Below are 22,880 nucleotides of genomic sequence, written 5' to 3'. Positions count from 1 at the left end.
TACGGGTGTGTTTTGAGTCCCATTTTTCTGGTGATCTGTGGAGAGTCCTATTTGGCTGAAGTGCGCATACATGTCTCAGCTCTGTCTGGAGTCCAGTCATAGTAAATATTTTTGTGATATCTGAAGACCATGTTGGAGGTTGAGGAGTCACATGGGGAGCTGTCATATTTGTGGATTCTCCCAACATTCTACTATTTAATTACTTCCCTACCTCTCTCAACTTATCCACCCCTCAAGACCTTGGTGTTTGTCTTCCTGTGGAGGCTTAGTAGGGTTGTAAGCAAGGCCCTGGGATCTAAGCTCCTACTCTTAAAACACTCCTGTACATATAGGTAGCAATGACTGAACTTAGTGGGTTATAAACAATAATAAAATGATATGATTTGGAAGGGGTTTGAGGAACATGGGGCAAGTTGGAAGGAAAATGGGAATTGATATGATATTTTACTTTATACATGTATGAAATTCTCAAGAATAAAGACAAAAACTTTTAAAGGCTTCTTAGGGCATTTCTCCTAGAAAGGCAGTTCTGTGTAAGGGGAATCCCCACTGTTAGGGAAAGGCAATTTTCTCTCTTTACAGTTCATTTTATGCTCATTAACAGCCCTCTGAGATTAGTGCAGTAATTTCCACTTTATAGATGAGGAGATGGAGGCACAGAGATGAAGTGCCCTTGGCCAAGGTCACTTAGCTACTGAGTGCCAGAGTCTGGCTTCCAGCCATGCTCCAACTCTATCATGTGTGCTTAGGAGACACAGAATCTATGTCTGTGCCCCAATATTCCTACACTGGAGGGAAGCTCTTTCCTGGGTAACAGGCTTCCAACTTCCCTTGCCCCCTGTGATTAGGGGAAAGGCCTCAGGATAAGACTACCTATAAGAAAGTCGTGAAGGTGTTTATATGTATGTCTGCACAGTTGGGTTGCAGAAAAATAGAGAGTGGGGATTGAAGATAGGCCAATATACAGCTTAGTATTAAGTTCCAGCATGGTCCCTTCTGGTGACAGGTCCCAGGCTCTTAAGGGCAAAGCAATTTTTGTGTTACAGTTTTTGTTTTTCCCTAGCATTCTTCTAGGTCTCTCCCAAATTCCCAACGGCTGTGGCTGCCTCATGTTTATGCTCCTATTCTGACCTGTCTTCTCCAATGGTGTCACAGTAGAGAAAAATCAAAGGTTTAAGACATTCTGAGACTATAAATCTCAACCCTGCCTCTTATTGTGTGGCCTGAGGACAATCTTTTCATTTCTCAGGACTTTGGTTTTCTCCAGAGTAGGTCTTCTGATGCTTCCTTAACAGTTGTTGTGAGGTTTATCAAGCCCAGCACGTATCTTCCCCATGGCTGTGGTGTTCTGGTCCACTCTTCACATCTCTTGCATACTAGACATGGGGTTAGACAGTTGCAAGTTCAAAGCCTCATTTTGCCACTTGCTGGACTTGTTACTTGATCCAAGTTCCAGGACCTCTCCAAGTCTTGATTTATTCGTTTGTCAAATGAATTGGCAATCCCTCCCTTCTAGCATCATGATTCAGGAAATAGAACAAGCACTTCCTGGAAGCTGTTCCATTGATGGTATTTTATTTGTGCTTTTAGGCCGTACTGGACATCTCAAAAATTGTATTTGAGCCGGGCGGTGGTGGCGCACGCCTTTAATCCCAGCACTTGGGAGGCAGAGCCAGGCGGATCTCTGTGAGTTCGAGGCCAGCCTGGACTACCAAGTGAGTTCCAGGAAAGGCGCAAAGCTACACAGAGAAACCCTGTCTCGAAAAACCAAAAAAAAAAAAAAAAAAATTGTATTTGACATAGAATATTGTAGTATTTAAGATACTTAATGAAACTATGTCCTTAGCCTTAACCAAGTATTAAATATCTCTGCTCTCACTTCCTAATGAGGGAGTAGAGGGCCCCATGAGGTGACTATCTTCCTGGGGTATAGTGTTGGTTTTGAAGAAGTTCCCAGAAGAGGGGTATTAGAAAGGTATTACTTGGGGATATATACCAGCAGAGTTTGGGAATCTATACAGATTGAAAAATTCCTGCTGGACAAAAGCTGGAGAGGATGCTAACATTTCTCAGGCAGAAGGTTCCCTCCATTGCTATGCTTGTGTATCTGCAGTCACTGCAACCTGGACCACCCAAAGACACCCAGCCAAGCAGTCATAGCCATGCCTGCTCACAACCCCTGACTGTGAGTCCCACATACTTTGTCTTTCATTCCATATAGGTTCAGCATACTGAACTCTGAGCAACTTGTCTGATGTCACTTTGACCAAGTCACTCGTTTACTTTTGGGACCCTGGATCTCTTTTGTACAAAGTATCCTGCAGCATGGATGACTGGGCTGAAGAATAAGTGTGAATTCCTCAGTTGAGGAGAGGCCAGAGCTACTGATTTAAGCAATATGCACAGCTATGGGATGGCTCAGCCTCCTGTCTGACACACTTGTGAAGTGTGTGCCTTGGCTACACTTCTCCCATAGAGTTAAATTAGGGAACTCAGTTGGCATCCAGAGCTCCCACCCAAAGCCGTTCTTGTCTGTGCCTTGGTGCAAGGGCAGCTATACTCTAAAAGCTCTGGGAACTTGAGGACTGGAAAGGTGACCATAGCCTAGTCTATTGCACTGCATAATGATCCTACCCAGAACTGCCATTTATAAGACACTCAGGTGGTGTATAGCATATGAAAGAGGATTATTATTCTTATTACTCTTCCTATTGCTATAAAACAAACCCCCAGCTATTTTATATGGTGTGCTTATTCATTTCAGGTGTAACTCTAATGGCTCAGGATATTTCATATGGATCTGCCCTCTCCTGCAGTGGGGGTTAGCTTCTATTATCACCAATTTACAAATGAAGTAAAACGTACACTCAAAGACATGGCATAACTTGATAATGTCCTATAAGCATTATGGTGTTAAATGCTGATCAGATCCTTATCTTCACTATTCTTGTTTGTTTTAATTAGTTTTGCACAAAAATCATCTATTTACCTCATGTAAGGTATAATGATCAATGTACAGATTATGAAGTAAGACATGGTCATTCCTATATATGGGGACCTGGGACAAAGATCAGTGTGTAAAGGGAGATGAGGAACAGTTTTGGGGTGCTGGAGACTCGTAGAATGATGTGGAAGAAGTGGAGAGGACAGAAAGAAGAGTGAAGTGTTGCAGGATGCTAGCAAGTGATATGTTCTATTACAAGTGAGAGTGAGAAGGGGAATTCAAAGGCCAAGTTCATGTGGTATTGTGGTCATGCAAATGGATTGGAAGCTGAATGTCTGTCTGTGATGTAACCACTCCAAATTTTGCATGTGCATGGGAGAAAGGGGGAGGGGGAGCCTCAGCTCCATGGAGAGAGCCTGTAGCTGAGTTAAACACAGAAGGCAGTACAGAACTCCAGCAGTTATCTGAATCAGCACATCACAGAAATGTGTGCACTTGGGAGCACCCAACAGTTCTCAGTGGAACTCTGATGAAGCCCTAATTTTATATTTTTGTGGCTGGCACATTTCATTGTGAAGGGAATAGGAAATTTTTCATCGTATTTATTTTTGTTTCATCTTAGATATGTGTGCTTAAATTTACAAAAAAAAATTGATTTAAAGAAAAATTTCATGTAAATTATGCTGCAGGTGGCAAAAGTCACAGGAGACCATGGGGAGATGGGATGCATATGAAGAACAACATCTACCCGCTTCCTGTAGTCTCCTCAAAACTCTTGTGTCTTGTGTGTATTTTCCAGATCCTGTGCATGGCCCTCAGAATGTGGAGATTGTGGACATTCGGGCCAGGCAGCTGACCCTGCAGTGGGAGCCCTTTGGCTACGCAGTGACCCGCTGCCACAGCTACAACCTCACGGTACAGTACCAGTACGTGTTCAACCAGCAGCAGTATGAGGCTGAGGAGGTGATCCAGACTTCTTCCCACTATACCCTGCGGGGTCTACGACCCTTCATGACCATCAGACTACGGCTGCTGCTGTCCAATCCCGAGGGCCGGATGGAGAGTGAGGAGTTGGTGGTCCAGACCGAGGAGGATGGTGAGTGAGGGAGGCCAGTTCATGGGAATAGAGAAGGTGAAGTAAGCTCAGGGGTCATGCCAGTAAGTGGTGAGGAGTGTGTGTGTGTGTGTGTGTGTGTGTGTGTGTGTGTGTGTGTGTACATTCATATGAAGGTTAGAAGTCAGTGCTGCAAGTGTCTTCTCTATTTTTTTTTTCCATCTGACTTTTTGAGACACGGTCTCTCTTTGGGATGTGGGGCTCACAGATTTGGATAAACTGACTAGTCATCAAGCCTCAAGGATCTTCCTACCTTGGTGTTCACAACCCTGAGAACACAGGCATGCTCTGCCATACACAGTTTTTATTTGGATGTTGGGAATCTGAACTCAGGTCCTCAGTCTTACACAGGAAGCTGTTTACTGACTCATCCCATCCTCCGTTTTTAATTTTCCCACTGTTCTCAAGGTCTCTGTAGAAGGGCCTGTAGACTGTGCAGAGTGTAATTCCAGAGTGGTTATGATGCCATGAGCAGTGACAACTCTCCCATAAGTATGTGCTCCTGCCCACCCACCCCCCATTCTCCCCTCATGTTCTGTCACTCTTTCTCCCCAAGACTTAACTCTTCAGATGCCTCCTGGAAAGGGTATTTATCTTATTGTTTAAACCTGTTGAGATTGAAAACTAAACAACTTGATTCTGCACAAATTAAAGGGAAAAAAAACCACGTAGAATAGCTTAAGGCTTAGCATGCACATTGAATGAGCTCAAAGCTGGTTATCCACCTGGGTGTCCCACAGGCATCTCAAATACCATGTATTGCAAAACGAACTAATGTTCTCTTCTAGGCTGACTTATCTTCCTGTGTTTCTCCTTTCAATGAGCTTACATCTGGGAGCTCAAGAGACCAGAAAATCAACTTAGGAATTTCTCCTCCCACCACACCTCCCTGCTCCTCCCCCAATCCCTCTGCACCTCCCACCCACTCCATCCCATGCACCCATCACACCTCCCCCCACCCCTGCCTTAGCCCACATCCCCCATCTCCCTTCCCCACCCTACAAGGCTCTACAGACTCTGATTTGTGCACTGCTTCTTTGAATGTGTCTTCTACCTTGAGAGTACTAGAGTGTGGAGCCTTTTTTTTTTTTTAAATAGAATATCTAACTACCTTCCTATCTGTCCTTGCCAGTGCTATTCCTTCTGTTTAGACTGATATGTCCCTTCCTGTCTGCAGGACATATTCCTCTAGTGCTATTCCAAGGCTTTTCTTAAATTTTACTTTCTCTATAAGTTTTCTTTGCCTCAAATTTCTTGGTTGTTTCATCCCAGGATTCCAGTACAATCTGGATGTAACTCCCCACAGTAGCTATCTAATGTAGGATAGAATTTGTGATTTCTAAGACATACCTCAGAAACACTTACTCTGTGTTGAACTTTGGTTTTCTCCTTGGCCTGGCTAATTTCTGGCCCTATTAATTTTTCTAGAATCTGACTCAATGTAGATTTGTGTACAAGTGATTAAGGAGAGTTTGGGTAGGGATGGCAAATAGACCAGGAAAGTAGAAGAAGCTATGTTATAACTTCTGGGAAGGTCCAAGGAGAGCTCTCCAGGGTGGGTTAAGTGTCACAGATGTTCCAAACCAGGGGAGGGATTTGCAGCTTGCCCTAGATCTGGTTCCATTTTTTTCAAACATGCGGATCCCCCATCTCTAACAGGGAGAATAGCACTCTTTGAGAAGGTAGACTCTCCAGGCCAGTATGCCTGGGGCACCCTCTTTAATCTCTTAGTGCATTGGTTTTCTCACTTAGAGAAGGGACTGTTGTTAATACTACTTTGCAGTTTATTGTGAATATTAAAGAGATATTGAAAGCCCAGCAATAGGCTTTCAATAAGCATAGCTATTACCTTTGCAACAAGTCACAGGGAAAAAAATCCTGACCAGAAAGCCTCCTCTGGTACAAAGAACTCAGCCAACCAGCTGCTGTGGGACACATCTCCATGCTCTCACCAACCACTTCCTGGTTGTAGAAAGTATATTGAGTATCCTAAAGGATTGGCAGTATTACCTGGGTCCTGACTGAAGAAGCAGGGTGGTGGTCAGAGAGTGGTCAGTGATTACTATTCCCAGGCTGTCCCATAGTGCTGGCAGGGGGAGCCTTTGTTTACAAACCATCATGATACAGCCAAGGAGCAACTCAGAGGGAACCTTTCTCAGGTGTTCCCTTAGCCCCTTTGAACTGCACGATGAGAATGACCTCCATCTGCAGCAGCAAGTCCCATGGTCTAGCTTTAAGCTGTGTCTCATCCTCTCCCTTTCTCATTTTTACCACCAAGAGAAAAATAAATAAACCACAAAGCCTTTATCAAAACAATGTGGGAACAGCAGTGCTTTGAAATTAAATTTACAGTAAACAGCATTAATAAAACATCAATTCCTGCTTCAGGAGATGTGTGGACATTATCATATTAAAGACACCAGCATATAAGACACCCTTCCATGGTCTGTAGCTCTTCTGAGGCCATAGCTCAGAAACTGCTGGAAGGTTTCAACAGGGTGTGGAGACTTTCTGGCAGTTTGTATTTGTTTTTATTTGTTGAGTTGCCTCAATATGTTGTTCAGGCTACTCTTAAACTCTTGGCTGAAGTCACTTTCCAGTCTCAGCCTCTTGGGTAACAAGAACTAAGGCACACATCAAGACTGCTGTGGACAATCCCTGTAGGTGAGGGCCAGGTTCCCTCTTGGGTAACAAGAACTAAGGCATACATCAAGACTGCTGTGGACAATCCCTGTAGGTGAGGGCCAGGTTCCCTCTTGGGTAACAAGAACTAAGGCATACATCAAGACTGCTGTGGACAATCCCTGTAGGTGAGGGCCAGGTTCCCTTCTCCCTAGAGGGAGAAAGCATTGGCTCCTTTCCTTGGAAAGTCATTCAAAGTGAGAGTATACTGAGGTTGGAGCATAGCAGGGACCCTTACCTGAAACTCCCTCCAGGAGCCAGAGAGCAACCTCCCAGACTGGGCTCACTGACTTTGTGTTGCTCTCACCTGCCCTCAACATTTTTGAGGGGGAAGGGTTCAAGATCCGTAATTTTAGCACCCAAGTACCTTTGAGGGTCCACAGAATAATTGCTAGAGAGCAGCTCCTGGTCCCTGAGATACTGGGCTTTATCAGGAAAACAGCTGTTGATAAAAAAAATAATAAGTGGACTTTTACTTTGCTGTTTTCTACAAATATCTCAGATCTTCGTGGTCATCATCCAACTTCAGCCACACAGCAGCTAAGTGTGTGAAAATGTAACACAGGAAGTCTTAGAAGGTGCAAACCGCACGACATGAAGTTGGGGAGGGGTGAGGAGGGGTGGGGGGAGACCTGAGGGAGCTGGGGGAGGGGCATGGATAAATATTATCAAAATACATTGTATGAATGTATAAAATTCTCAAACAATTAATAAAAATATTATAGTAAAAAAGAAATTGTGGCATTTATCCTGTTAGTTCTTCAGTGTACATAGCTTAAAAGTAAAGATATTCTCATATATCCAAAATATTATACAACATCTAAGAAAGTTTACATAAGCTTAAAATGACTCAACACAGGCCATCAAGAAGGCTTAGTAAAATGGTTCTCAACCTGTGGGCCATAACATAACCCCTTTGGGAGTCACATATCAGATATCCTTCATATCAGATATGTATATCATGATTCGGAAAAGTAGTAAAATCACAGCAACGAAATAATTTTATGGTTGGGGGTCACCACAATATAAGAAAGGGTCACAGTATTAGGAAGGATGGGGATGACTGGCTTAGTGGATAAAGGCATTTCCACCAAGCTTAATAACTCGTTTTATTCCTGAGGTCCACAAAGTAGAAGAGAACTTAACCCTGGAGAGTTGGCCTCTGACCTCTACTTTCATGCCATAGTGCATGCACATGCGCAAAACACAAATGCACACCCCTCACACATATGCATGTGATTTATCTGTATATACTTATATGTACAAAATAAGTAAATAATATAATTAAAATAGCCCAACATACTGTTCATTTCATATTTCTTCTAAACTTAACTCTGTATGATAAAACCAGGATGCAAGATAATTTCCATTAAAGCATTAAAAGGTAGTAGTGTGTATTTCTCATTCTATCTTTCCAAGAGTCAAGTAAATCTGGGAGCCCCTCTATGGTGATGTTATGTGTAGTTGATCAAGATGGAAAAGACCACATTATAAATACATATAAGACATATAAATATATACACGAGATATAAACACATATGCATACATATTTCCCTCTTATAAAGTTCCTCTTTTTTTTTCTTTTAAAGACAGGGTTTCTCTGTGTAGTTTTGGTGCCTGTCCTGGAACTCACTCTGTAGCCTAGGCTGGCCTTGAATTCACAGAGATCCACCTGGCTCTGCCTCCTGAGTGCTGGGATTAAAGGTGTGTGCCACCACCGCCCAGCTATAAAGTTCCTCTTTTGTGACACTTTGAGATGGTCTAAGTGTCCTGTGATCATCTCAAATCTTTACTCAATGATTTAAGTACTTCTTCATAATCCTTACCTAAATTGGTTGTTACATTGATACTTTATAATCTGCAATCTTGTCTACACTTACTGGTTAGCATGTTTTTTCATAGAAGAGCCTTTCTCCCATCTTCCTCCCCGTGTCTAGAATTCTTACTAGTTCACAAAGCAGGTTTTGACTCAGTGTACTAAGCTTCATCACCATCCTTGTTTTCTTGTTGCCTTAACCATGCTAGAAAGAATCCCTTCAAGCTAGTGCTCGGTCCTTATAACATGTCCTTGTTAGTCATCCTCTTCTGGCATGATGCAATGTTCCAGACTGTGATGTCCCTGCTCCAGACACAAAGGTCATCACTTACCTAAAGATTTCTGCTCTGGGCTCTAGGACAGGTCTTAAGTATGTTCCGTAGAGCAGCAAGGCCACTGGCTGTTCCAAGAAGATAGAGCTGAGGGATGTAATTCACCCATTTTAAATCATAAGCCCATCCTGATTGAAACCTCACACCTCCAGATACTTCTGCACACCTCACACATGTATTCCAACAGTGAGAACCCTGATTCTCTTCACCCACCTGTCTAGTCATTTGCACAATCCCCAATTGTACCAATCCACCAGCAATTGGTGAACCTACTCACTGAACATTTTAATTTCTCTGCAGTAAGCTCTACATTGCTTCTAATATGCAGTCAAAACACTGTGTTCAAACATTCTGAGTTTCTATCTATATGATCTTAGTATTAATTTGATAGCCAATTAAGGTTCTTTTAATTTTAAGGTTTTCCTTCCTCTATGTTTTGAAAAATAAATGTTACTGCTTCCAACACATATGTCAATTGCTTCTTTAAGGAGTCAAAACTGTATGTCACAAAAGATTCATTCTGAGAAATAACTGCTTCAGTCTTTATTCTTTTGTATTACTCAGTTCATACCTGCAAGACTGACATTTTCAATATAAAACACCACATTTTGTTATTTATTTTCTGTTTAGTGTTGCTTGTATATATGCTTTAGGCCTGACTACTTGATATTGGATAACCAATTAGGAGGCTCATGCCTGGGGAAGACTGATTCTCTCCCTCAGCAGCCATTGGTTGACTACAGCTCCTAGGGGTGGAGCCACGTAAGATTCCTCCATCCATGTTGGCATGTTAGTTTGTATTGTCATTGTACAGATTGCTGGGATTTCATGGCTGTAGCTTCCTGTGATATATAGAAGACACTATTCACATCAGGTGTCCTGGTCCTCTGACCCCTCATCCATGTATTCCCTGAGCCTTAGACGTAGGGGTCATGTTATAGATACATCAGCCGGGGCCAATTGTGTTTCCATCGGCCACAAAAATAAGACTTCTTCTGTGAAGGACAAGAGCTACATTTATATTTCACTTTTAAATTATTCTTTCATTTCCATTTTCTACAGTTTATTTAACAAAAAACAAATCTTTTTCCTCTTTCTCCTCTTCCCCCTTCTCTTTTCTTCTCCTTATCTTCTTCCTCTTCTCTCCTCTTTTTCTCCACTCCCCAACTCCATTGAGATCATAGTCTTCCACATGCCAGGACCGCTGAATGACTCAAGGTCCCCTTTCCCTTCTATCTATTTAATATTTAAACTATGAAATAATGTACACATCACCTGTGTTTATATTCACTTTCTATGTCCTAGAAAACATTCTGTATCAAAAATTACCCATTCTATTAATATTTTCATGGTGCTCATGGCTGTGTGGATAGATGTGCCTGAGTGTCCCATGGTAGTTGTTTCAATTATGTTCTATGACCTACTTTTTTTCATCTAAGTCATCTTGTGTCCCTCCATTTCAGGTATCATATTTGCTGGTTGATTGGTCACTTGTTATAAAGAGGTATATTTTAGTCATACTGAAGCAAATAGCCTTGTTGTGTATGTTGTTAGGTGTTTGTGGAGATGTATTTTCAGGTAAATTCTTCACGGTAAGGATTGCTGAAGTCAAAGGGTAAATGCACAGTCAATTAAAATCTCCTTTAGAGAAGACCTATCATTTTTCATTTTCACAGGTAATGTGTACCGATTTAATCTTCACATCAAATATGAAAGAACAAGCAGTATTTTCCCTGTTGTATAATAAGGGAATGTAATTTTAACAATACATAAAAATGTAATTGATTATAATAAGTAACAGTATAAAATATATTAACATAATTGATATTTGATATGTTTAACCACATCTAATAGGTATATTATCCCAATGTGGCAAAACAGGTTTAAACTCAAAATGCTTTCATGTAAGGAAAAGTATCAAAGCTCAGTGCCTTAATTTTGTGTGCAGTTCTTTTGAGTCTACTCACCTGGTTTCTTAGGTAAGCCAGAAGGAAGATGCACATTGCCAGAATAGGTACATCTACACTAACAAGGCCTGCTAAGAGGGAAAGTGTAATAGGAAATAACAACAGGGCAGATGTAATGCAGTGCAGAGTCAGACGGTAATGATAAAAACATAGTACCTTAGGAGGTCCTCACAGCCCCATTTCACTTCAGCTTATTACACCGTAGTGATTATAAAGATGGCCTTACAGTATTGTGAGTGACAGGGAGGAATGCAGTTCTGTTTTTCATATGTCCACAGTGACTTAGGCTTTGTGCTCATACTCTTATCCTTGTAGTCTATTGCCAAACACCATGATGCAAGAACTGTTGCCATTGTTGTGCAGGTGAGGAATTCAGACATCTCCAAGTCTTCCCTGTGTGGTCTCCCCTGACTGTGTGTTATGAAAGCCTAGAGCTGGCTGAAGTCCCCCAACACTCTTCCTGACTTTCTCTGTCTCTGTATCATACTTTACATTTGTTCTTTAGCTTATTATCTGTCCCTCTAAAGGAATGTAAGCTTGGTGAAAACAAAGACTTCATTTGGTTTTTGTCCCTGAAGGATATTTCTCAGTAAGAAGAAGAACGTTGTTCTATAGTGTGTGCTCATAAACCATTGGCTGAATGAATGAATTAAAAAGAATGAGCATCTGACATCAAAGTCCATGCCCCTTTCATGATAGCATGCTGTTCATGAATGGACAACATTGCATAAGTTAAGGGCTTGTATGTGTCCTTAGGTGCAATCAAAGCCCATTTGTCCTGGCTTGCTAAAGATGACCGTTGCCTCCAAGTTTGGTAACACATTCACTGCTTGAAATCAAGCATGGCTGGAAAATTCACACCATGGAAATTAGAAAATAAGTTATTCTTTTCTTTCTAGAAAACCTGTGACAATATATTTAGTAGCATACCACTATTTTCCTCAATTAAAGGTTGTTTTGATGTCTTGAGCTATGAAGATTCATCTGGAAGAAATAATTTACTTCCAATGAAACTATAAAATATGAGTAGCCTATGCAGGATCACTTGGCTCGGCCTGGGAGGAGGGGACTGGACCTACCTGGACTGAGTCTACCAGGTTGATCTCAGTCTGCAGGGGAGGCTTTGCCCTGGAGGAGGTGGAAATGGGAGGCGGGCTGGGGGGAAGGTGAGGGGGGCGGGAGGGGGGAGAACAAGGGAATCCGTGGCTGATACGTAGAACTGAATTGTATTGCAAAATAAAAATAAAAATTAAAAAAAATATATGAGTAGATTGAAATGTTTATCCAACTTTTCTCTGTAATATTGGTGAAATTATTAAGGCCATTCCACATAGTTAAAAGGGAGGTTTATTTTGTGGGGTAACTTACAAGTAAAGGGATAGGCTACAGGGTCTGGGAAAGGTGTAGCACAGTCCGGCGATGTTCTCTGGAGAACTCTGCTTGGTCTACCTCCAGTGTCCAGGGTCTAGGAACCAAGAGAGCTGGCGCATCCGTATCTCGGGTCTTCAGGGTCCTCTCTTGGCCCCGCCTTGTAGGCCTGACAGTTACCAAAGCCTCAATGGGGATTGGAACTTCCAGATCAAAGCTGGAATGGCTACCCACTACATCTCACCCCTTTTGTCTAAATAAGAAGGTTCTAACCTAATACAAGACTATATACAAAGGAATGGTTATCAAATATCGTCCAGGAGTAATGAGGGATAATGACCTAGATAAGATGGAACTACAACCAATGCAAACAATATCAAGCAAGAAACACATACTAAAATCCAGAGAAGTCTAGAGCATAGGTAAATGGCATGTTACAAAGATCATTCCAAAAGGTGTCCTATCCTAAAGAACCTGAATCTAATACTTAATATGTTCTATCTAAGATTATATATATATATATATATATATATATATATATATATATATACACTAAGTTGTAACTATAACTGCTAGTCTTCAGTCCCATCAATGGTATTTGAGAAATGGAAGATGGATGCAAGCAACTTTCAGGAATCTTGCAAGAATAGACAGAGACAGCTGGCAGCCTGGACAGTCACCTAATGTTTCTCAGCATTATTGGTGCATTCAAATTGGCTAAAAGCCTAGAGTATCTGACAGACCATTTTCAGAAGCAAGAATTCTGAAAGACCATCTTACCTTGTCTTGGTAGAGTTCAGATGTCACTTTTCCTTGTGTCCCGCTTGTCCAGGAGGACAGCACTCGTATTGTCAGCAGTTGAGGCAAGGGCAGTTTGTTGCCCAGTAGGCCATTTTGTGCCAAGAAGACAAACTTCCAAATGGAAATGTCTTAGAAGCCCAACATTCTCACGGGATCAAATTGGTGCTGCCAGGAGCAATTGTGTCTCACGTCAACAGAATTCTAATTTATTTAAATGCCAAATCCTCTATGTCTATGAAGTGTTTGAAGATTACCTGTCCATTCGACCTATGTATCTGTAAATCTGGATAACCTAACTAACATAACTATAGAGATGACAAGCATGGGTGACTATTAATCTATAAGTCTTATCTATCTGAATAACCTAAGGACTAAGGCTTCATGTAAACAAGGTAAACAGTCTATAAGCAAATGTACAGTAAAGGATGATGACTTCAAAATTGTGACAATACACAAGATATTTATAACAGAGGTAGGAATGTATAGAAGCAATATGACAATAATCTTAAATATATATCAATATACAGAATATCTTAAACAGAAGTAGAACATACATACAGTATAACAGATATAAATTTACATTTGTATCAATATACAAATATTTCAAATAAGAGTAGAAATATATGTACATTATAACAAATATAGTTCTGTATTTGTATCAATATATGAATTATCTTAAACAGGAATATAAAAATAGTTTACGTTTGTATCAACATATAAGAATCCATAACAGTGCAAATTACAATGCAAATTATCTAAGGCTTCTATTTTCCTAAATTTGTTTACTAGTATGTACAATAATCTACCATAATATCTTATACCTATCCATTCCATTTCTTCTTTTCCCTTTTTTTTTTTGAGACACTTTTTTTTTCTTAAGGAAAATACTGAGTTTAATATTTTCTTCCACCCCCAACCCTATAACCATTATCCATAACCCTGACAAATATGAAACCTTAGGGAGAAGGGACGTCGTTTTCTTAGAATTGCTTCCTGCTGTTTAGGGGGTGATGGTATTTCTGTTGGGTACTGTAAGAAAGCTCAGATAGTTAAATCTTGGTTAGACTAACTGTAGATTCTGCAGCAAGTCTCAGAGTAATGGGTAAGATTGTCTGAAATTCTGGCAAGAAGTGTAATATGATGATGATTACCATGACATCATTCTGGATTGGGTAGAGTTGTTTTAAACCAGTGTTTGAACACTGTATGAATTATTGCGATGAATGCCAAAATGGTACAGGCCAGATATGCCTTAGGAAGGTTGTATATTTCCAGGAAAATGTCATTCATCATACAGGCAAAAAGGTTTTTAAATTCTTGTGAGGTAATGTTGTCGGCCATATTACAAGAATTACTCAAAATTTGTTAGTCAGTTTTAAGGTGTAAAATTATCAAGTACTTTAACTTGAAATAAGACGCTGGTTTGCCTATCTTACCTTTCCGTGGTTTTGGGGGGTATAGTAGCACTTTTCAGCCAGCAGGAGGCATTGGTATAGCTCCAAAGCAGGTCCTGTTGAATGCCTTGGCTGGGGGCAGAATGAGCATAGGCAGTAGGCAGTTCTTCAGATGACTCCCTAGAGCTTCATGGTGTGGAGAGTTCCAGGCCACTCTAAGCCCCTCTCTGCCTCTACAGACAGGAGGTCTGCCAGCAGGCACGGCTCCAAGCCCTCTCGGTGTCTAAGTAGGGTGCTGCTGGGGACAGTGCCATGTCTATTTTAACTAGGTGAAATTGTGGAAGCCTTGGGCTAGGGCAGGGAGCCGGCACTCAAGGAGGGGGAACACCTCACTCACAGGTTTCGCTGGTCTGGGGGTTAAGCTTGCCGTGGAGCTGAGATCAGATTAGCTCGTTTTCAGGAATGAAACTGTGTAGGTTTTTCCTGGTTTTATGGAGCTCTGCAGGCAGTACCATGCAGCTTCAAGTGCCTGCCAGCCGGGGAGCAAGATGAGGGTGGGAGCCACCCAGGCCTTTGGAATTTGCCCCACATTGGGTGCTACACTGTAAGACTCCCTTGTACACACTGGCGTTTGCTGAATTCTTTGCTGATCAGTTTGATTTTTAGGTTAGTTCTGGGCCTCTTTATAAGGAACAGTCAATGTGCCAAGCAGCTAGTGAGACCCCTGAAATGGAGGAGTGAAAATGTGGCCTAGATGAGGAAAGGAGAGAAAACCCCAGCTCCCCGTTCCATGGCTCTGAGCTTTCCCCTGTGTAACCTTCATGCTTCCCATGACTGTCTCCCAAGTTCTCCATTGTGAACCGATTTAACAGACATACAAAAGGAGACGATAAAGAAAAAAGAGAGAAGAGGACACAGGGCATACAAGATGGAAAGGGGACAGAGAAATGAGGGAAAACAGAAAAGGGATGGAGAGACTTCCTTTGACAACAATCTGTTCGCTTTCCTGTTGAAATGAAAATCCCCCTTAAATTACCACCTGACTTTAAAGCATAAGAAAACATCTGGTTTAATTACAGTGAATTTACATGAACCTACTGACAAGAAGCACAGTTAAAATTAGCAATTTTAGTGTGCTTTTTTTTAAGAGAATGAAATTATAAAGTAATTAACCTTTGTTGTAGAACTCTGTCAAGAGGATGGAAAGTTTCATGCTGTGACAGAAGAAGAAATGAAATTGTGGACAAGGGAAATGTGAGTTCATTAAAGAATTATACAGAATTTAAACAACAGAGTGGAAGGGAGGCACAGGATTAGAAGATAGGACAAAAAGAAGTCTCTCAAAACAGCAGTCTTTTGAGACAGAGAGAGAGAGAGAGAGAGAGAGAGAGAGAGAGAGAGAGAGAGAGAGAGAGAGAGAGACCCAGTTTCATCAAATGAAAGTCATCCTACTACATTCTAAAGGACATTCTGACCTACAGAAGCAGTAATGGGGTGGGAGGGAAGAGCCCTGGCCTGGTGCTGAGACATCTTGACCATGGCTGTGATACCTGGCAGATGCAATCACCTTTCAGCCTCCAAAGTACAAACCCACAAGGTGATGGGAGAATGGAGCATATACTCAGAAGTAGAAGGATGTGAGCTGGATCCAACTCTCATTCTCACCTTGTTAGGACACCTTGTTTAAGGTACACATATTCTAAGCATATAACCCCCTACACACATGTAAGATAGGATCAATAGTACCAGCAGGCTTCTAAAATATATACTACTGAGTAAGCAACAGTCAGTGCAGAGATGCAGATTTGGTCAAAGCGAATAAAAAACTGAGTGTTAATCCTTAAACTGGACATCTTTATCACGATTACAGCCCCACTCACACCCGTTGTCCTCAACAAGGCTCAGGGAACATCAAGGAAGAGTCAGAAAGGGTATAAGAGCCAAAGGATGGGAAGGGCTGCTGTGACATGCTGTCTTCTGGACATGACATGACACTCATGAACTCAAAGCAGGTGTGGTTATCTGCACAAAATCAAGCCAGCTGACATTAATGGGGGAGGTGGTACTCTCTAGGCCACACTTTTTATTATTAAAGTGCTATTAGCAGTTGATAGCTGATGCACAAAGGAAGACCATGCTCCTGTGAAGGTGTGGTGACTGCTAGGTTTCTCATGACTCTACATCCATATGGTGACAAGAAAGCGGGAAAGAGGAAGAGGAAGAAGGAGAGAAGGAGGTAGCAGCAGTGGCAGCATACTTGAAGTTATGAGGAGCATGTGTTGGGGAATTTGGAAGGAGCTGGGTAAGGAAAGTGGGAGTGTGATCTTCTTTCATTGTATACATGTACAAAATTCCTAAGAATAAAGAAAATATATGTCACAAAGATATACTCCACAGATGTCTGCACACAAAGCCCTCAGCTGTGCTAAGTGGTGAGGAGCCAGCATCAGATAGAGAATATAACTCTTCATTGAAAAAAAAACAGGCCAAGGGTTTATGCATAATTTCTCCTCACTGTGGCAAGTAATGACTTTTAAACAGCTTCCAACCTTTATTTAATCCGGATTACAAACATCTCAACTTGACCATGACCTTTCCACTTTCACTCCTTCAAGTTTTGTTGGTACAAAATTTCAACCCCACTGAAATGGCCCTCCTCTCTGCCTTACCTCTTCTTCCCTCCCAGGTTACTGGCCAGTCATTCCAGTCCCTCTCTTGCATCCTTTCTCAACATCTCAGCCTGGTCCTCATTTCCATGTATGTGGAACAACATTCCAGGGAATTCTTCACCTATGTGGGACCTCCTTTTGAAGCTGACTGCACACCACCCTTCCAGTTGTTCCAGCTGAAGTCAGGCACACTGCTGGAGTGTGTCCTAAAAACTGTCCAGAAGCAGCATTGTTTCCCTGGTTAATTCATTCTTTCTACTCTCTACAGAATAATTATCCCCATCTTCAGACCTCTGTTACCTCCATACTGCCGTCACACTTAGTTGATAACCTTGTCTACAATACTCAGGAGACTGAAGACATTTGATACTTCTTGACCCACATAATGCCCACATATTCGTCTTCCCTCCCGTTTCTAGGGATAAAACATTTGTTTTCTAAGTGAAAACCAATTTCTCTACTTAATGTGCCAAATCCTACTTCCCATTGCCTAAGGGAGGTCATTACTCTAGTGCTGGTCTACAACAAAATGCTCTGCTATAAATGATTATTACACTTTGTATAGAAGCTTTATTTTCATCATCTTTAAAAAGATAAAGACAAGATTGCCCAGTCTTCCCTTCTCTTCCAGCCACTGTTTTCTATATGACCATTTTCCTCTTTGGAATTTCATGAACACACCCAACCAAAGTAGCCCAAATCCAGATCATTTCTCCAATGATCTTCTGAAATCACCTGTTGATTTACGTTTTCTGTGATTGTGATAAAATTTCGTGATGAAAGCGACTTAAGAGACAAGTAGTTTGTTTTGGTTCCCATTTGTAGGTAACAACACCATGGCAGGGAAGTCGCAGCAGCAGGAGCATGAGGCATTGGTTGCTTTACATCCACAATCAAGAAGGAGAGCACAATACATGTGTCTGCTCTACTCATTTTCTCATTTTCATACACTCCAGGATCTTGGCCCAAGGAATAGTGCCGCCCATAGTGGGCAGATCTTCCTACCTCAATTAACCCAATCACGACGATCTTCCACCGGCACATCCGGAGTTCGTCTTCTATGTGGCTCTCAATCTTATCAAGCTGACAGTTGGGATTAACCATCACTCCTGTGATCTTGATGGATTCAACTATCATTATCCCAAGAGTCACATCTTATTTAGTGAGCCGTCACTATTAGGCATGTTTGGCTGTCACATCCCCCTTAAAACTCCATTTTCCACTTAGTTTCCAGGTTATCACACATTTCTAGACACCCCTCTCTCTCAGAAACTCCCTTTCTCTCATGTATGTCTTTTATACATCTCAGCTTTATTGACTTACATTTTTGAGACTCTTTCTCATTATTTCTGAACCAAAGGCTGGCTAGACCTAAAAAAGATGCTTTGTAGATCACATAGATCTCTTTGGCAGTTATTTCATTCTGCTGTTGCAGCAGGAAAGTATCCGCAACAATATATATATGATTGGGTATGACGATTTTTCCAATAAAATTTTATTTACAAAATGGAGCAGCTGGCTGGATTTGTATCAAGGACCACAGATTGCTGACTGTGGATCCATTTATTTACCTAATTATTTCTGATCCCTTGGCTTTAAAAATCCACACACAAGCTAATAATTTTTCTAATTGATGTCTCCAGGCCAGACCTCTCTCCAGCCCTCCAGAGTGATTTATTCACCTGCCAGCTCAACCTCCTCACTTGGATTGCTCTGGTCCTTTGGAATGAAACATCCCAAATAGAAGGAGGTGGTCATCACTCAACCAACATCAACCTCCTTCTCCCCACTGTTTTCTCTATCTTAATTAGTAGCACTATGTTTTATTAGTGGCTCCCCACTTTTGTCAGAATGAGGCCTGGGATGCACAGCTCTGGGGAACCCCTTCATATTATGCTGTCTGTCATTGGTGCCCCTGGCTTTGTACCAAGCAACAGTTTAGCTCACTCTCTACATCTGACTCATCAGCATTATCTCTTAGCTCTGCCTTCAATGCAGTAGCACAGAGACCTTGACCAACCTATCCCATTGCTTGTCCACAACCTCTACTTCTGGCTCTCTGGTTGCAGCTGGTGTGATCACCAGTGCAATTGTGTGCACAGTTATTTGGTCTTCAGCTTCAGCCCTGGCCTCTGCATGCTGTTCTCTACAATTTAGCCAGAATGCTTTTTAATCATGAAGAAAATCACCTCTGCCTTCTGCTCTAAGCCCTTCTGATCTTTCTCATGCTATTGAGATAAGCACCCCCATAGCATATAATGCCCCAAAGTCACTAGGAGTCCCAATTTTATTTGTTCTGACTTCATCCCCTACTTTTGTCTCATTTCATGAATCCAATCATTGGCCTCAATTTTTACCAAGCATGCCCCTGCCTCAGGGTCTTTGCACTTGTCACCCCTCTGACTACAATGACCTTCTACCAAATAAACAGGGCTACCTCTTTGACCCCCATCAGGTCTTCATTCCTGTTTAGAATTTAAGAGCTCTTCACAGCCAGTTTCATTTAAATGTGGAAGCCTCTTATAGGACACTTTGTCTCTCTTCCATGCTTCATGTATCCCTTTAACTTTTATCCGCTGAAACACTGCATTTATACTTTACCTTTTATTATGTATATTTTCCCAAATAGAATGCACTCCACAGAGACAGAGTTCTTCTCTCTGTTTTGTTTAACTTTACTATGCAAGTACTTAGAACAGCTCCAACGAAATAGTACACACACATAAATATGTTATCAAATCAATGAATCCTGAGACCTAAGAGACAAAATAAATTTTACAATTATTTATCAAAGAAATCAGAAGATACAGATTCTGCAGTTAGCAATATGGTATCATTCTGGAAAAGAAGACTGAGGTAAAGACACATTGGAAATAGGAACATCATAACTGGATCTGCAGAATTCAAAGTGTGATATCCAACCTCTATTATGGCAGCTCTTGGGAGCATGCAGTGGGATCCTGGGGAGGGACAACCACACAGGGCACTTACTTTGTGCCAGGCACCTTGCTAAGTACATGATGATGTTGAAATATTAAATGCTCATGACAAACTATGAAGAAGGTGCTGGTTTCATACCCTCCTTAAAGCAAGGAATATTCCACCTAAAGATGTTAAGTAACTTGCCCCAGATTAGACATCAAACAAGTACAAACAAAATACAAACCCTGGCAGTGTGGGTCCAACCCATGGTCTGAGCCATTTCCCAGTAGTACCTTATAGGTCCAAGTGATGAAAATATGAGTTTTGATTTGAAATGGTGATTTGATCACCTTTCTTAAGATGCCTTCCCCCCAAAATAGAGACAGATGCCTTTAAACTTAGCCTGAGTACCAAAAAAGAATGTAACACAGCTATACTGGAAGGAGTTAATAAAGAGTTACATGGAAAGCCAATCCCTGGACACTAGAGCTAAAGGCAAGGATGGACTACTAAGAGCTCAACTCCAGATGCCAGGCCACAGTACACAGGATGAGCGCTCTTACTCCAATCTGATGTCCAGAGTATGTATGTATGTATGTATGTATGTATGTATATATATATATATATATATATATATATATATATGAACAAGTTACTTCCCATATATATATACATATATATATATATATATATGGGAAGTAACTTGTTCATGTTTCCTGTTGCTGTGATAAGATACTCTGACAACAACTTAAGGAGGAAGAGTTTATCTTTCTTTACTTTATCGCTTCAGGAGCATAGCAGAGAAATCAAGGCACCTAAGGCCTGAAACCAGTGGTTACGTTGTTTCTGCAGCCAAAGATGGATACTTGTGCTCTGTTCACTTTCTCTTTCTTCTACGTCTTACCAAGTTGAGCATTAAGATTGACCATCGCAACATGGAAAGGATGTTAACAGGAAGTTGTCACTGGAAGGAGACACTCCAATTAGAGGAAGTACAATGTTCTGGACACTACAGGCTGTCCCTCCTTAAACATCTGGAAAGTCTCTCTGAAGAAAACCCTCCTCCTTCCTGGTTATTTCTCTAAATGCTCTGAGTACCACATCCTCACAAGACAATCCTTGTCTCGCCAAATAATTTGTGAGTGTGTCCTATTCTTCCCTTACCCTTTGAATTAGAGAAACGTAAAACTGGGGCTTGATCAATAGCAGAATGACCCACAAAGCCAGACCACCTATATTCTCCCCACTTCTAATAATACCTTTTTATGGGTTTCATTAATATAGGTTTCTGGATGGATAAAAAGGACTCCATTTTTATTAAAGCAGAAAGGATCTGATGTTGAAAAACAAGGGTCCCCAGGAATTAGAGATAGAAAGATGTTTTTGTTGTTGTTTTTATAAAGCAAATGCTAATATCAGTCTTAAAAATAACTAAGTAAACACTGATAGGGAATATGTTCCTAGAATGGAAATTAACATTGTAAAGACATTATTTCCTCCACACTGATCTTTTAAAAGAGTTCAAAAGTATTTGCTAGATGTGTGGTTAAGGAATAAAATCTAAAATTAAAAGCAAGGTCATAGAATGAAGTTTATAGAACCAAATTAATGAGATGTTTATTTGTTTTATCCACTGAACAGAGTTAATTTCACACACACACACACACACACACACACACACACACACACACGAGTAAAATGGTTTTAAAAGATACTAAGTATAATTTTATATTAACATTTAAAAATTATGTGACAGGAAAAATTTCATAGAAATATATTTAAAACCTAGTAAAGAAAAAAATTCTCACATAGTTCTACAATATATTCAGAAATAGAATCAACAGCTTGTACTTTTTCAATGAAGAAATAGCTTAACAATTTAAAAGTTTAACTTGGTTTTATACACAGGATTATATCATCACTGTGGGAATTTGTATTTCCATGCTACCCACAACCATTCAGAGAGGGAAAACATCAGAAACCCATGCCTCAATTCATGATGGGACCATAACCTTGACTTCCAAAGCAGACAAGTTTACAATGAGAGAAGAAAATCAGGTGCAGATACTCCAATCCAAATAGAACTGAACAACCCAACAGCACGTATATGAATAGAAAAGACATATTTAAAGAAGCCAACATTGGTTAAACTTTGCAACATTGTTAAACTTTGTAAAATCCATTTATATCATTCACTGCATTAACATACTAAGAAAGGGAGGGAAATGTATCATTACTACAATGGATTCAGTTAAAGCCCAGCATGATGTTAAAATAAAATTTCCTTGAATATGAGGAATACAATGGACCTTTTAACCTGCTAAATGATAACTACAAGTGACCTACAAACACCACATGCAAGGATAAAAGAATAGCATCATTATCTTTAAAATTGGAAAAACACATATGTCTATCATTACTCCCATTAAGTACTGTATTGCTGACCCTAAAAGACAAAAATAAAATGAGCTAAAAGATTGGAAAGAACAAGACTGTTATTAGCTACAGATGCTATGATTATTTACACAGATAACCCGAAGAAGTCTGAATACAAATATTAGAATTAAAATTGATATATTTCCCAAGATACCCACATTGAGGAGCGTATTCCATTTGTATTCACCTAACAAGGCTGTGATATTTTTTAAAGATACTGTTTATAATTGCAACAACAACATATACAAAGTACATTAAATGAGGCCCCCCAAAGAGGTATATTATACTTGTGATGGGAAAATGTAATATCATACATAGATAGACTAATATAAAAGGCAAATTACCTTCAAGCAATTACAATGAAAAAACTCAAACATTTTTTAATGTATATGCGAGTTAAAAAATGTATATAAGCTAAGAAAAGTTGGCTAACTA

At 40.6% G+C, this 22,880-nt stretch overlaps 1 protein-coding gene across 1 annotated transcript in view; it reads left to right on the top strand.

Moving 5' to 3' along the window:
* The window catches only part of Ptprt (protein tyrosine phosphatase receptor type T), an 805,504-nt gene that overhangs the window by 400,860 nt on the left and 381,764 nt on the right, over positions 1-22,880 (top strand). Inside the window, exon 8 of the mRNA XM_059258971.1 lies at positions 3,744-4,040. Within this exon, the coding sequence (XP_059114954.1) occupies positions 3,744-4,040 (297 nt within the window). The remainder of the gene's footprint in view (positions 1-3,743; positions 4,041-22,880) is intronic.

This window comes from Peromyscus eremicus, chromosome 4, assembly GCF_949786415.1.
Source record: "Peromyscus eremicus chromosome 4, PerEre_H2_v1, whole genome shotgun sequence".
Lineage (NCBI taxonomy): Eukaryota > Metazoa > Chordata > Mammalia > Rodentia > Cricetidae > Peromyscus > Peromyscus eremicus.
This window is presented reverse-complemented; position numbering and strand designations above follow the sequence as displayed.